Below are 14010 nucleotides of genomic sequence, written 5' to 3' on the forward strand. Positions count from 1 at the left end.
CAATGTAAGTGATGGGGACCAAAATCCACAGTCCTCCTTCTGTGCAAAAATGTATTTAAAAGTTTATCTGAAGCTAATATGAGGCTTCAGCCATCCAAATGAGTAAAATCAAGTAGATATCTTTCAATGTTACAGTCTGTTTAGTGCCAAAGTCCTTCTTTTCGTTACTATAGTTCCACTGCAGCTCAATAGGGAAACACTGTCTAAGGAAACACAAAGAGGGAATTTGATGCTAAAAAGATTGTGAATGTGGCAGATATCCACTTGATATGACTAACTCAGACGGCTGAAGCCTCATGTAAGCTTCAGATCAACTTTTAAATGCATTTTTGCACAAAATTACTGTGTGGACACACTGTAGATTTTGCCCTCATCACTTACATTGAAAGAGCATTTGAGGAGGATCTTTTAACAGCCAGTATGAACAGGAGGAATGATTATAGCAAGGAAAACCTCTTTCACTGTTCTTATTGGCACCTGACTTGTTTTAAGACACTTGAAAGAGACTTGAAAAACTGTGAATCTATCCTCTAAAGTTATTTGGGCTTCAAGAAGAAGGGGAGAAAAACTGTATTAACGTTCATAGGATATACAGTGCATCTCTTAGCAATTCTGGCTCTCAGTTGTCAGTCATCTGCTGCCATGAGAAACACCCAGTCACAGTTCCACAAATATTTCCAGAAACAGTTTTATCATCTTTTGAAATATTAAAAACTGTACACATTAGCTGCAGTATCATTATAGTTTTTACTTTCTTACACAAAAAGTGGGGAGAACTCAGACATTCACTCATTTTCAGCTGTAAAGCTGTGCAATATGGCAGATGTGGAAAACTAGTAATAATCATGTTAACCTAACAGTATATATACATGTATGTTTTTAGCCATCAGCCTCTATGTGTTCATCTTATTCCCAGAATTATGGTCAATGTCAATGTACAGGATGTTCTCACACATTAGGTTTCAGTGACATGATGCCTGTTCTTCTCTGTCCTCCTCCAGCTTGTAATTGCGACCCTCAGGGGTCCATCAGCTCTATGTGTGATGTCCGCGGGGGCCAGTGTCGCTGCAGGCCCAATGTAATTGGTCGACGTTGTGACCAGTGTGCTCCAGGAACTTATGGCTTTGGACCGTCAGGCTGCATAGGTGAGAAATTCATAGTAAATAATGGCATTCTTTTTCTATTTTCATTTTCCCTTGTGATCCAGACCTGTTTAAGGAGGATATTATGGAACATAACAACATTTTCCATCTGTTTACACTCCTAACCTGGTTGTCCTTTTCCAACTTATGTGCCACTGATTAGTTCTATGCTATGCTGCTAGCGCCCTCTACTGTCTCTGAAAATCCAAAGCCCTTTAAACTATTTATCCCCTATGCCTATTTTGAATTTCTGTGTTTGATTCGTTCTCCTCTTCTCTTCCTACTCCCTTCCTTATACTTTTCCTCCTTCTGTCCAGCCTGCGGTTGCAGCCTGGAAGGTTCTGTGACTCGGCTTTGTGATAAGTTCACCGGTCATTGTCAGTGCCGCCCAGGAGCATTTGGTCAGCACTGTGACAGATGCCAGGCAGGTCACTGGGGCTTCCCCAGCTGCCGACCCTGCCAGTGTAACGGACATGCTGACGAGTGTGACCAGAGGAACGGAGCTTGCACCAACTGCAGGGACAACACTGGAGGAGACAAGTGTGACAGGTGATGTCTCAGTGTGAAGGTTACCAAGCTGCATGGGACTGAGTTGATAAAATATCATATATTGACATGAGGATGAAGACAGAGATTTAAAGGCTTTGTAGGATAAAACGTTTGTTGTGTTGCTGGCACCAGCCAAATTACAATACGCACAGTAGTGCACAGCCATTAATTATACCATTAATGAAACAGGAGTCATTCAGCAAGCTTCATGGGGAATGAAAATGACAAGGAGTGACACACTGTACTGTAATAAGATGCATCAAAGCTTAAAATGTGCACGAGCCACCAGAATGAGTTGTGAGAGACAGAGACCAGCAGCAGAGTGCAGCAGGTAGAGGCTGGAGAAGGTGTTTATACAGCAGATGTCTTACTTGGATACTGAGGTAAATGCAGTAACCAAATATCAAAAGAGTGCAGTTGCAGCCTGTAGTGATCAAGGTCAATTTCAAACTCTGCTTGCCTTTATAGTCAGACTGAGGACAGTTAATACTGGAATCTGAAGCAATGTCATAAAGCCTAACTTTACTTTTAACGTTATCAAACAAAGAGAAATGTCCTCCCCTCTTCCTAGTAATGTTTTTGTCATATGGCAGGGTGGTACAGCGTTACAGGTTGCGTTTCTCTAAAAGTTGATTCTGGTTCAATTTTTTGTTTAATCACGATTTTGACATGTAATTTACTCTAGTTGTGGACCTCTCTTAGCAGAATAATTTTCAGCCCACCTTATCTGAGATCACTTGTGTGTGCACTATGCCAACATGATGACAGTCTGGAACAGAAAATGTCCTGTGGTTTGAGCAGCAAAATAAATCTGAGATTTTGAAGGTCTTGTAGTCTTTACTTAGCTGAAGTTTGCAATCACATTGGTGAGTTACAGTTCAAAGATACGAGACACAAAATAACACCTCTGTATTATTAAATTCAAATTTTAAATAGTATCTTTTGAACATGTTAATCAACAGAGACTAATTTTGTGACTTATGATGTTCTCCTTGCTTCTTGGTCATTCAAGCTGTGTAGTGTCACTTTTAACTGTGTGAACTCCTTTGTCATTTCTGTAGGTGTGCCAATGGTTACTATGGTAACCCAGTTTTGGGTACAGCGTCCGGTGGTCAGTGTCGTCCATGCCCCTGTCCAGACGGGCCCAACAGTGGACGCCACTTTGCAGCGTCTTGTTACCAAGACAACCGTAACAGACAAATTATCTGCAACTGTAACCAGGGTTACACAGGTAAGCTTATGACCATTACATGATGCTCTGTCGCTGTATTTCTTCCTCTGTCCTTCCTGCCCCACCAATCCTTGCCTTCCGCTTTCTTGCTTTCTTTTTCCCCTCCTCCTCTTCATCCTCTGTAAGTGATATCTGATCAAGTCACAGGTGTGCTCAGATATATCTTTGCAGTTACAATGAATTTCCTGTAGAAATTAATTCTTCATGATTCACGATTCATGAATTTTCTACAGAACCTATGACATTTTGAACATCTATTTAACTTGTTGAACTTGCTGCACACCTGAACAAGTGCATTATACTGCATCATAGTGCTGCATCTTCATCATACACATTGTTTCAGTCATAAAACATTGCTACAAAACCTCATTTGATCCAAATATATAAAGAGTCATTTTTTCTTAAATGTGTTTTATCAAGCCAGAGGGCACATTCACCACAGTGGATCTTCTTGAGCTTAATGAATGAAAAGAAGCAGAATAGAGCATTTTGTGAATATGTACATTGATAAAGACTTGTTTTTAGGAGACTAGAGTTTTGTCAAGGGAAAAGCTGATCTAACAGTACATAGAACCTCAGTGGCTGAGATGAACCTACAAATATGCAAAAAGAACTGTGACTCTACCTTTAGCCAACAACCAAAATTATGAGGCTTCATCCTCTTCAGACTCATAAACATTCCCAACAAACCTAATAGAAATCCAGCCATTATTTTTTAGCCATGCTAGCTGCGTGGCACTAGTGATAGATGGTAATGTCAGTTGGTTGGTCAACCACTTTGGTCCAGACTAAAATATCTCAACAATTATTGATGAAATTTTGGCATTTGGTGATCCCCTAACATTCCCTAGCACTCTTTGTCACCATGTCTCAGCAATTATTGGATCGATTGTCATAAAATTCATTACATTAACGTTCTCAGGGTTAATTGTAATAATTTTTCATCAAGTGCAATCATCAAGTCGAAAAATATCATTTGCCAAGATGTGTGTTTACAACCAAACACCTGCAAAACTAATGACAGTTCCAGCAATCTATACTTTGCCGTTAGTGCTAATTAGTGTTAATGTGCTAAACTAAGATGATGAACACGGTAAACATTATACCTGCTTAACATCAACATATTAGCATTGTTACTGTGAACATGTCAGCATTTAGTTCAAAGCACAGCTGTGCCTAAACACAGCCTCACAGAGCCACTAACATGTCTGTAGACTGTGTCCCAATTCCATACTTCATACTATTTCTAAGCATGTTTTGACCATATGTAGTGTGTTCACACTGTTAAAGCGAAAAAATAAAGTATACTTAAAACAGTCAGAATGCATACTATAAAAAACCCCACAGATTTTTGAGTGTGTCTCTCTAAGTGCAATGCATAGAAGAATTAAAGGAGCTGCTCACAGCTGGAAAATATAGAAATTGTGAATAGTGGTGAAACAGTTCCTTGAACATCTCAGACACCAAAACATAACTATTAAAATTTAAGAAAATCATTTTGCGGTCTCGTACATTTGGAAGTCACTGTTGATTGATGTCAATGGCACATGTATCATTTTCTGTTAGTATAAAACAGTTACGTGCGTTGATTTCTGTTTTTTATTTTATTTTTATTTTTTTAGTTTATTATAATTTTTTATACTCTAAAGATATTAGATTAGTATATGGTATATACTATATACTGTTAGTATGTAGTATGGATTTGGGACATATCACATGTCTTGTTTTTGAATACTTTTTCATGAACAAAATGTTTGAACAAGTTGTGCTCTGAAAAAATGTGGCTCCTCCAGTTTACCTGTTGAGTCAATCACAGACAGTATTTTCAACTCCAGAGCAACTCTAAAAGTATAATAAAACTCCAATCTTCTACCTTGCATGACAAGACAATGGTTATTACCAAAATGAGGTAAGAGTACTGTTTCTCAATGGGCTCTGGTGAATGGTAACCTGTGTCATTTCCTCCCTCCCCTGTATTACTTGCACAGGGATTGTTAAACGCTCGGGGGCGACCGTTTTTAAGTGTGAGTAATGATGGTTGACCCCATCCTTCTCCTCCTTTTCCATTTTCCACCAACCCTACCCTTCACTCTTGCTGACTCTTGAGACCTGGCTCAAAAAATAATGTCAAATCCATTGAAATGGTTTCCTGTGTTTTGTACAAAATTACCTAATAATTTTCCCTAAAATCGGCCGACCACAAAACTTTCTGAGGCTCAATGTAACAGTTTGTTGAGTGATTGTGTCAAAAAGTATGGTTTCTATCCCACACTTGCTCAAATCAGTTGTGCCTTCAAAGTAAGAAGGGTGAGAAAGGTTTGTACGCAGGTGTTGGTTGATTCTGAGTCTGGGTCAGCTTTAGTCTCCTCTGCTTAGAGTAGGTTTAACTGCCCGTCTGAATGAATGATGTTGGGAGGTGGTTGGGCAGTCATTTCCCAGGGAGAAAGATTCCATACAGCCATAATAAGTACACTAATGTCACTTTTTCACCAGCCTTGCTTTCAGATGAAACACTGTATTTTATAACCTGTTAGACCTGTTAGTCTGTTGATTTAAGCAACAGGGCACCCACTTTCAAAAGTAAACAAGGAAGTACAGGAACACAGAGGTAGTGGACTGTAGCTGACTACATTTACTTTCCCAAATTTCCCTTCTTTTATTCACTGCTACTCCTACTTTTTACTTCTACTTTGCCCCCTCTCTCTTTCATTCCTGTCCTCTATCTAACTTTCTCTTTTTTTCTGTTTCTCTCATCTAATCCTTCCTGTACTTGAGCTTTTACTCTACCAGCACAGCTCTATTCCTTCTTTCTCTAATTTCCTTCTGTGCTCCTTCCTGCTGGACACAAATATGCCAGGTATTTCTTCTTTTGAGTTGAAAATAAAAGGACAGCCAATTAGAGGGAAAAAAAACCAAACGAATGGCTCACTGGCTAAAGGCTCGAGTAGTCTGCCTGACTATTATTGTAGCTGTATGGTACTCTTCTGCAGCGTGGAGAGATTGTGGAACTCTGCTAATTTAAAAACAACAGAAGGGGTGTATGAACTATAACTAATGAGAAAGAACTATAAAGGAGGGAGTCTCTGTCTGTCTGTCTGTTCTTTGCTACTTCACACTTGGCGGGTGTATTGCTGGGGACCCAAGGAAGTGCAGTGTCAAATGTGAGCTCATTATAACAGATAAATTATTGAGAATTATTAAATTTCTATTTAATAGTTTCATGTTGTTGGTATATATACTCATTCACAACTCACATCAACTCAATTAATTTTTCTGTGCGCTGAAGCAGCAATTCCAGAGGCCAAGCAATCGACCCGTTCTGAAAAGGCATGTTTTGAATGGGCACTGCACTAGTTTTTATATAATTAAAAGTGTTAAGTAACAGCTGGTTTAAAATCCATCCAACAGAACACATTTAGAGTGCTACAGGTGGTGTTAATGAAGGGGTATCTGATCTCATCTGACAATGTTGTGGGGGTACGTAAGACAAAAAAGGTTGGGAATCACAGGTCATTTATATTATCAAAAAGTATAATATGTTCTGTATAATCCACTGAGGGTGTGATGACACTTAACTAATGAGAACTGGACAATCAAACCCCACTGAGTGATGATTAACAAAACTGATTCTAGTAACATGCTACTAAGCCAAGTGCTTAACATGTTTATTTCAATGGACATGTCCACTGAAAACCATTTAGCCCCAGTCTAGGACTCCAGTGACTGTCAATACATGAATAGGGTCCTCATTACTTTTTAAAACAGAGATTAGATGTTGATGCTGCTCCTGTTATGCTACAAGTTTCCTGCTTCAAATGCCCTAAAAACAGCTTTGGATATCCTGTAGAGCACTTCATCCACACTCATGGCAGAAATATTAGTAGTTGTGCATCTCATTGTAACTTGTTCTCAGTCCTATGTGTTGTTTCTCCTAATTCAGGTGCCCGATGTGAGAAATGTGCCCCGGGTTACTATGGCAACCCCTCTCAGCCAGGAGGGCGCTGCCAGCCGTGCCAGTGCAACAACAACATAGACATGTCAGACATGGATGCTTGTGACAGACAGAACGGAGAGTGCAGGAAATGCCTCTACAACACTGAAGGCCCCAACTGTGGCATCTGCAAGAGTGGCTATTTCGGGGATGCATCCCGACGCAACTGCAGGAGTGAGAAACTTGTTCATCAAAAAAACATTTCATTCCATGCTAATGTTGTTCTTACAGATCCAACCATGCACAGGATTTGAATACCATGATAATGACGCACTTTTTTGCCTATTTGCCTGTCAGAATGTGTATGTAACTTCCTGGGCACTGAACGCAGCCAGTGTATGGACCGTGAGGAATGTGTGTGCCAGCGTGCCACAGGCCAGTGCCAGTGTCTACCAAACGTCATAGGTCTGACATGTGACCATTGCACTCCCAACCACTGGAACCTGGCCAGTGGGAAGGGTTGTGAACCCTGCGCCTGTGACCCCAACAACTCTATCACCTCCTCATGTAATGAGGTAGGGGACACTTGGACCTGAAGTCATTGTTTTCAAAGTGTGAATATGTTTTCATACTCATTGACAATAATTGATGTGGCATACTTCTATTTTTCAACTTTCTGTCATACAGTTTACAGGTCAGTGTCAGTGTCGTGACGGCTTCGGAGGGAAGACCTGCACAGACTGTCAGGAGAACTACTGGGGAGACCCCAGGACACAGTGCAGAGGTTAGAAACATAAAGACATAATGCAAGCTCTTAGGAAACGGTGTTGTAGCTGTCATGAACATGATGTAGAGACTAAAGTACTTGATGCAAAAACAGAGTGCTCTAGCTGCTCACTGCATCTCAGAACAGTGCAAATAATATAATATAGACGTAAAGAAAAACGATGAATGAACACATGGAGCATCTAATGACATTTGAGAAAGACCAAAAATAGTGTTAACATCTATAGCTAACATCAGGGCTGATTTACCAACTGGAAAAGCAGCATATGTTCAATGTTTGGCAATTGGTTTGTGGTTACTAATGCACAACTAACAGCTAATTAGAGTTATACAGACACTATTACACACATGTCCCTCTCATCAAAGACCAGACTGGAAATAAGTCTCAGACTTCACTGCATCATCCTTGACATTTTGTAAATGTGTGTAATCATATTGTTTCATATCATATATTTTCTCATAATGTCAAACTAAACTAAAAACTTCAAAGAAAGTTGGCTTGTCACTTTAAAATGCTTTCGCTAGAGTTACAAGACCTTTTATGCTACAACAGTAATACACAGTACATAGATGATTAACATTATGTGCACTGGCTAGTGTAGTTTTATGAAGAAAGTTAGGTAGCTACTTGAAAAGCCCGGTGCTCAGTGTGTTTAGCTAGCTAGCAACATAGTCCTTTCAATTGCTCCAGTGGAGCAGAGCTGGTGGGATTTACACTCACTGAGCACTTTATCAGGAACATCTGTGCAATCTGATGCAATACAACAGCTCTACCATAAATTCTACATACGTACTAGAATGCATTATACTGAAAAGTGTTCCTAATATTTTGTCCATGCCATTAACAAATATGAGGGAGGCAAAATGTTAGGAACGTCAACAAAAACTGAAAATGTATAAGCTTCATAAAAGCAGAATTTATGACTGCGCTGTTGTGTTTGAGCTGCTGTTTGTTTGTAATTGCATTAGATTGCACAGGTGGTCCTAATAAAGTGCTCAGTGAGTGTATGTGGTGTTATAGCCAGAGATGTTGGAATCAAACTCTAACAAAAAATAAATAAATGAATAAAAGATAAGCACTGGAAATACAGCTGAAACCCCATGGCAAACCCTGTAGTCCAGTGCTGGCCCTAGTAATTATATGATATATTTATGTCTACTTTCAGGGGGAATAGGAGATATTCCACACTGGAAAAACACCCAGTGAAACTTTCAATGCTGTTTTGTTCTTCTTCCATTTATGTGCCTCTCGCAGTCTGTTAATAGCATCAAATATGGATGTTTTGGACATAGCCTTTTTCAGAGTAACCCAGAATATTTGAAAATAAAGAAACATGAGAAATTATTAATTGCATTCAGTATGTATAATGTATCATATATATATATATATGTAGAATTTAGGCTTGTGTAATGCAAAAAATGCATAAAAAATAGGTCCTGTTGTACCATAGTCATTGCAGTCCCGCCCTTTCCTCTTCTCTCCTCCCAGCTTGTGACTGTGACTGGCGTGGCATTGAGACCTCTCAGTGCAACTTGGTGACTGGCCACTGTGTTTGCCAGCAGGGGGTGTCAGGTGTCCGCTGTGACCAGTGTGCCAGAGGCTTCTCTGGCCAGTTCCCCAACTGCCAGCCCTGTCACCAGTGCTTTGGGGACTGGGATCGCATAGTGCAGGTACAGTTTCATGCAAAGTAAGAGGTCTGATCCTCAGTCAACAGAAACCAAATGTGAAATATTCAATATTCTGAATGGTGAATAGGCAACCATTAGCTTTCTGTTCACAATACATTTTATTAATCTCATCACCAGGACCTTGCAGTGCGCACCAAGGCTCTGGCAGAGCGTGCCCATGAGATTCAGACCACTGGGCTTACTGGGGCCTATGAGAAGGCCTTCAGGGACCTGGAGAAGAAACTGGCACAAGCTCAGGATATCGTCAAGGCACGCAATGCCACTTCTGCAGCTGTCTCTACACTGATGGAGCTTATTGAAGATCTTAGGTACTATTACATCCATCTGCTTTTTAACATTTTTTTGTATAAAAATATTAATCTCTAGTCATTTTTTCTGTCACACAGTCTTACTATTTCAGTAGTATCAAGTTAATGGCACTTGAGGAAAATCTCACCACATTGGCAATCTTCATCCCAAGAGCAGATTTATTCAATTTATCCATGAAAGTACATTTTTATTCAGAATTACAATTTGCATCCCCCCCCAACAAATGTCTTGTCCCATAGAGCGCAGATCGGTGAGACCACTGACACCCTGAACCGCCTTGAAGGAGACCTAACCATCGTCCAGGACAGCAACTCTGAGGCAAGCAAGGAGCTCAGTGCTCTGGAGAGAGAGGCTAAAGAACTGAACCTCACTTCAGAGCAGCTACATCGGCAGCTGGATATCCTAAAAAACTCCAACTTCCTAGGTGAGACAGACTGTTGTCTCTAATCATCTACATTATTTAATCTTTCACCCCCTTGCTTATTTCTGCTGCTGCCAGTTTTCAATTATTGTAACTGTCCATACTCTAGGTTCTTTCCATTTAAACTTCACACATAACATCATTATTCCTAATCCTCTTTCCTTGAGTCAAAAATCCATAGTCTTTAAAGATCCACGCCAGACATGTATTAAGACGTATAAAAATACTCTATTTGGAACAATAATGTGTGTCTGATATGGTTTTTCAAAAAATTCCAGAATCTATAAATATGCAAATATATTTCATCTGAGAAGTTTAACTGCTGGACACAAGGTGTCTCCGACTTCACTGTAAAGTCACTGTAAAGTGTATGTGCACTTGAGGTTTCAGGTTTCCACATAACACTTGTATAAGTTGAATATTGGACTAGGATTGGCTTCCAAACTAGTTTTGATGTCACAAATCATGCTTGTAGGCCCAACCCTTTAAATGAGATTTTTAATGAGCACAGATAACCTTCTCACTTTCAGCAGATCAATGTGAAAACAGCCTTCTAGTGTCAAACTCACTCACATACATCATTCTGCAGAGTGAAGCTCAAACATTCAATTGTAGGAGCAAGAAGAAAAACATATTTTTGAGTGGAGGGGGACTTTAACAATCTCCAAATGTATTCCAAACATCACATGAATTTAACTGAAAATGAGTTAAGTGAAAATGTACTTTTCCTCCACTCTGTTCCTGCAGGTGCGTACGACAGCATCTGTAGCTCCTACAATAAGTCTTCTGATGCGGAGCGGCGAGCCAACGAATCAACAACCACCAGACCCAGCACAGTCAGCCAATCTGCAGACACCCGCCGCCGTACCGAGCGCCTTATCACTGCCAAGAAAGATGACTTCAACCGAAAAAATGCTGCTAACAAGCGTGCGTTGGGAGATCTGAACACCAGAGTACAGGGCCTGGACATGAAGAAGATCAACGAGAAGGTTTGATCTCATTCTTCATGTAACTTTGATAAAGTTTGATAGCTCCCATGTGTACAGTCCTACAAAGGCAGCGAGAAGTAACTACAGAAGCATTGAAAGTGAGAAAAAAAATTTCAGGCTGGCGAGCAAACTGAATAACAAATGAAAAGGTTGTAAGTCTCACCACATTCAAGTAATGGGAAAGTGGTGTGTGTGTGTGTGTGTGTGTAGTAGGTTAACCACAACTAATCACATGAAAAGCTGAGATAGCAATTACTGCTAAGCTAACCTAGTGACATTAGCTTTAGCAGGAGTACATATCAAAACAAACAATAAAAAAAATCTGACTCTGGTCTTAACTCAGTATTGACCAAATACCTAGTTATTGACTTTTGGCTTTGTAAGGCAGTGAAGAGGAGTGAAGTGTCCCAGTCATACACATACACTTAAAACACATTAATGATGATAATTTCCATGCTAGTACAAAAGTACATGTAAACCTTTCCCAACAGATTTGTGGCGCTCCAGGTGATGCTCCATGTGGGGAGAGTCCGTGTGGAGGTGCAGGTTGCCGTGATGATGAGGGGAACCATCACTGTGGAGGCTTGAACTGTAACGGTGCTGTGGCAGTTGCTGACAATGCCCTGGAGAGAGCCAAACATGCAGAGAAGGAGCTGAGCAAAGCTATGGGAGAGGTGGAGGGACTCTTTACTAAGGTATGGAAACACAGGAGAACTGAAGTTACTGTACTTTTGGACTTCAAGTATGTAGCACATACTGTATATGTTTTGTTTTTTGTTTCTACATTTTTTTAGAGCTGCCTGTTTGCACCAATATTAAATAGTCATACAGGGATAAAATCCTTGTAGGGGAGGCTGAAAAAAGCTTTTTGTCCACTTCTCATTAGAGCAGAAAGGAATGCACCAAGACTTTGTGGCTGAAGCTTTTTAATTTAATTTTTGTCAGAATTGAAATTTGTTATAATGTTACATACATGACCAGTATACACAGTAGTTTACACTTATTCAAATCCATCGTTGTTCACTGTCATTCACCTGAAAAACAGACCACATCACAGACCGAACCACTCAGAATGGAGACTTTACACTCTTGAAATGACAATTTAGTCTGCAGCTGCAGTCTGGGACATATGTGGACATAGGCAAAACAGGTTGAGTGAAAGTGGGCACGTAAGGACTAGACTAAGTAAAGACAGTAGCTTGGGTGAATAAGTTCTCTTTGTCAGCCTTTTGTCTCCTCTGTAAACATTTCTGCCTTTCACTCAGGTGGCAGAGGCTAAGACCAAGGCAGAGGAGGCCAAGGATAAAGCCCAAGCAGCTCTGGACAAAGCCACAGCCACCAAGAACCAAGTGGAGCGCTCAAACAATGACCTGAGAGACCTCATCAAACAGATCAGAGACTTCCTCACTCGTGAGTCTGACAGTCTGTTCATCTCATCTACATTATGATATATTTACAGTGTTCTTCACAGTGTCAGCCGTTATACAAGTTCACTGAGAACAATCCTGTGTCAACCCTGACACTTCTCATGTCTTTCTATCAGAGGAGGGTGCAGACCCCGACAGTATTGAGGCAGTGGCGAACCGTGTGTTGGAGCTCTCCATCCCTGCTTCACCCCTCCAGATCAGACATCTTGCTGACGAAATCAAGGAACGGGTTCGCAGCCTTTCAAATGTGGATGCCATTCTGGCAAAGACACAGGATGATGTCCGCAAGGCAGAACAGCTGCTGCTGGATGCCAAGAGGGCAAGGTAGTCAGAATAGATTCAGGCATAAAGCAAATGCATTGGCAGTTGTAAATGGCACAAATTCAACAGGGCAGGGATACAGAGATGAGATAATGGAACCTGCATCCCTCTCCCTAAAATCTACTCTTGACAGTGTGTAGTGAATTATTTGCACAAAGAGCATTCCATGTTTATTTATCCTCTCTAAAAAACCGTGCTATCAATAACGCTATGCTGTTGTTAAGGCATCGTGCTGAGGGGGTGAAGACCACAGCAGAGACAGTGAAACAGGCCTTGGTTGATGCTAAGACAGCTCAGACATCAGCAGAGAAGGCCATAGCAAAGGCCAGAGCTGACATAAGGGAGACTGAGGACCGACTGGCACAGGTAACCAAAAAAGAAACAAACAAACATAAGCTGCGGGCCAAAATAGAGGTTAACTGAGTAATAAAATAATAATGATGATATGATTTTTACTGCCACACAATGTCAAACGGTGATTGGCTGGGTGCTCAGACTTGAATTCAAATAATTTTATTCTCCAGCCAAAAAAAAAACCCCCTGAATAATCAATGTTTTATGTGGTGATATACATTACACAGTCACTAGATGTATGTGATGGATGTCTAGGTCATTATCTATTGTGAAAATGTGACTTTAAAGCTGCTATAAGCAGTATTTCTATATTAACAATGGATAAAATAATGCATATCTTAAAGAGGATGCTTGTAGTGATGAGATTGAGAATTATTGCCCAACTCTACATCTCTACAGACTGTTACTGCTGTAACAGTTTTGGTTCACTCTTGCTGCTCTCACCAGCGACGTTTTCAGACACAGCAGGGAGTTCAGTGAAAAGTTCTGATAAACCCACTGTACACTATCTGCCCAGCACCAAACAGTAAACTGATGAAGTTAGCAATTAGCTGGTAAACATAGTTGAGCATTTAGCAGCTAAAGAGACAGATATTTCTGTCAAAGAGTTGGTAAAGACCAAAAACAGAGCTCAGAGTAAATATTGGACTTACATTCCCCATATGGCCAGAAACATAACTCCAGATTAATGGTAATGTTGCTCTTAATGCATAAATAAGCAACTGTTCATGAAAATATTGGCAGTACCAGTTTTATGTGATGATATGTCAAAGTTGTGTTTACAGCCTCCACTGATCCCAAGTGGCCAAAAAATTTGTTGATGAGGTTTGAAGGGTTCATGTAATTATTATACAGCAACAT

At 40.3% G+C, this 14010-nt stretch overlaps 1 protein-coding gene across 2 annotated transcripts in view; it reads left to right on the forward strand.

Moving 5' to 3' along the window:
* lamb2 (laminin, beta 2 (laminin S)) overlaps window positions 1-14010 on the forward strand; it is a 61715-nt gene that overhangs the window by 43642 nt on the left and 4063 nt on the right. Inside the window, exons 19-33 of one of the 2 annotated variants that reach the window (XM_044350884.1) lie at window positions 1002-1145; window positions 1460-1691; window positions 2753-2922; window positions 4911-4946; window positions 6863-7087; window positions 7211-7428; window positions 7541-7637; window positions 9129-9310; window positions 9446-9636; window positions 9877-10061; window positions 10806-11047; window positions 11539-11742; window positions 12313-12457; window positions 12591-12798; window positions 13020-13161. In XM_044350884.1, the coding sequence (XP_044206819.1) occupies window positions 1002-1145; window positions 1460-1691; window positions 2753-2922; window positions 4911-4946; window positions 6863-7087; window positions 7211-7428; window positions 7541-7637; window positions 9129-9310; window positions 9446-9636; window positions 9877-10061; window positions 10806-11047; window positions 11539-11742; window positions 12313-12457; window positions 12591-12798; window positions 13020-13161 (2621 nt within the window). The remainder of the gene's footprint in view (window positions 1-1001; window positions 1146-1459; window positions 1692-2752; window positions 2923-4910; window positions 4947-6862; window positions 7088-7210; window positions 7429-7540; window positions 7638-9128; window positions 9311-9445; window positions 9637-9876; window positions 10062-10805; window positions 11048-11538; window positions 11743-12312; window positions 12458-12590; window positions 12799-13019; window positions 13162-14010) is intronic. The other variant, XM_044350885.1, reaches the window with a different exon arrangement.

This window comes from Thunnus albacares, chromosome 5 (assembly GCF_914725855.1).
Source record: "Thunnus albacares chromosome 5, fThuAlb1.1, whole genome shotgun sequence".
Classification (NCBI taxonomy): domain Eukaryota; kingdom Metazoa; phylum Chordata; class Actinopteri; order Scombriformes; family Scombridae; genus Thunnus; species Thunnus albacares.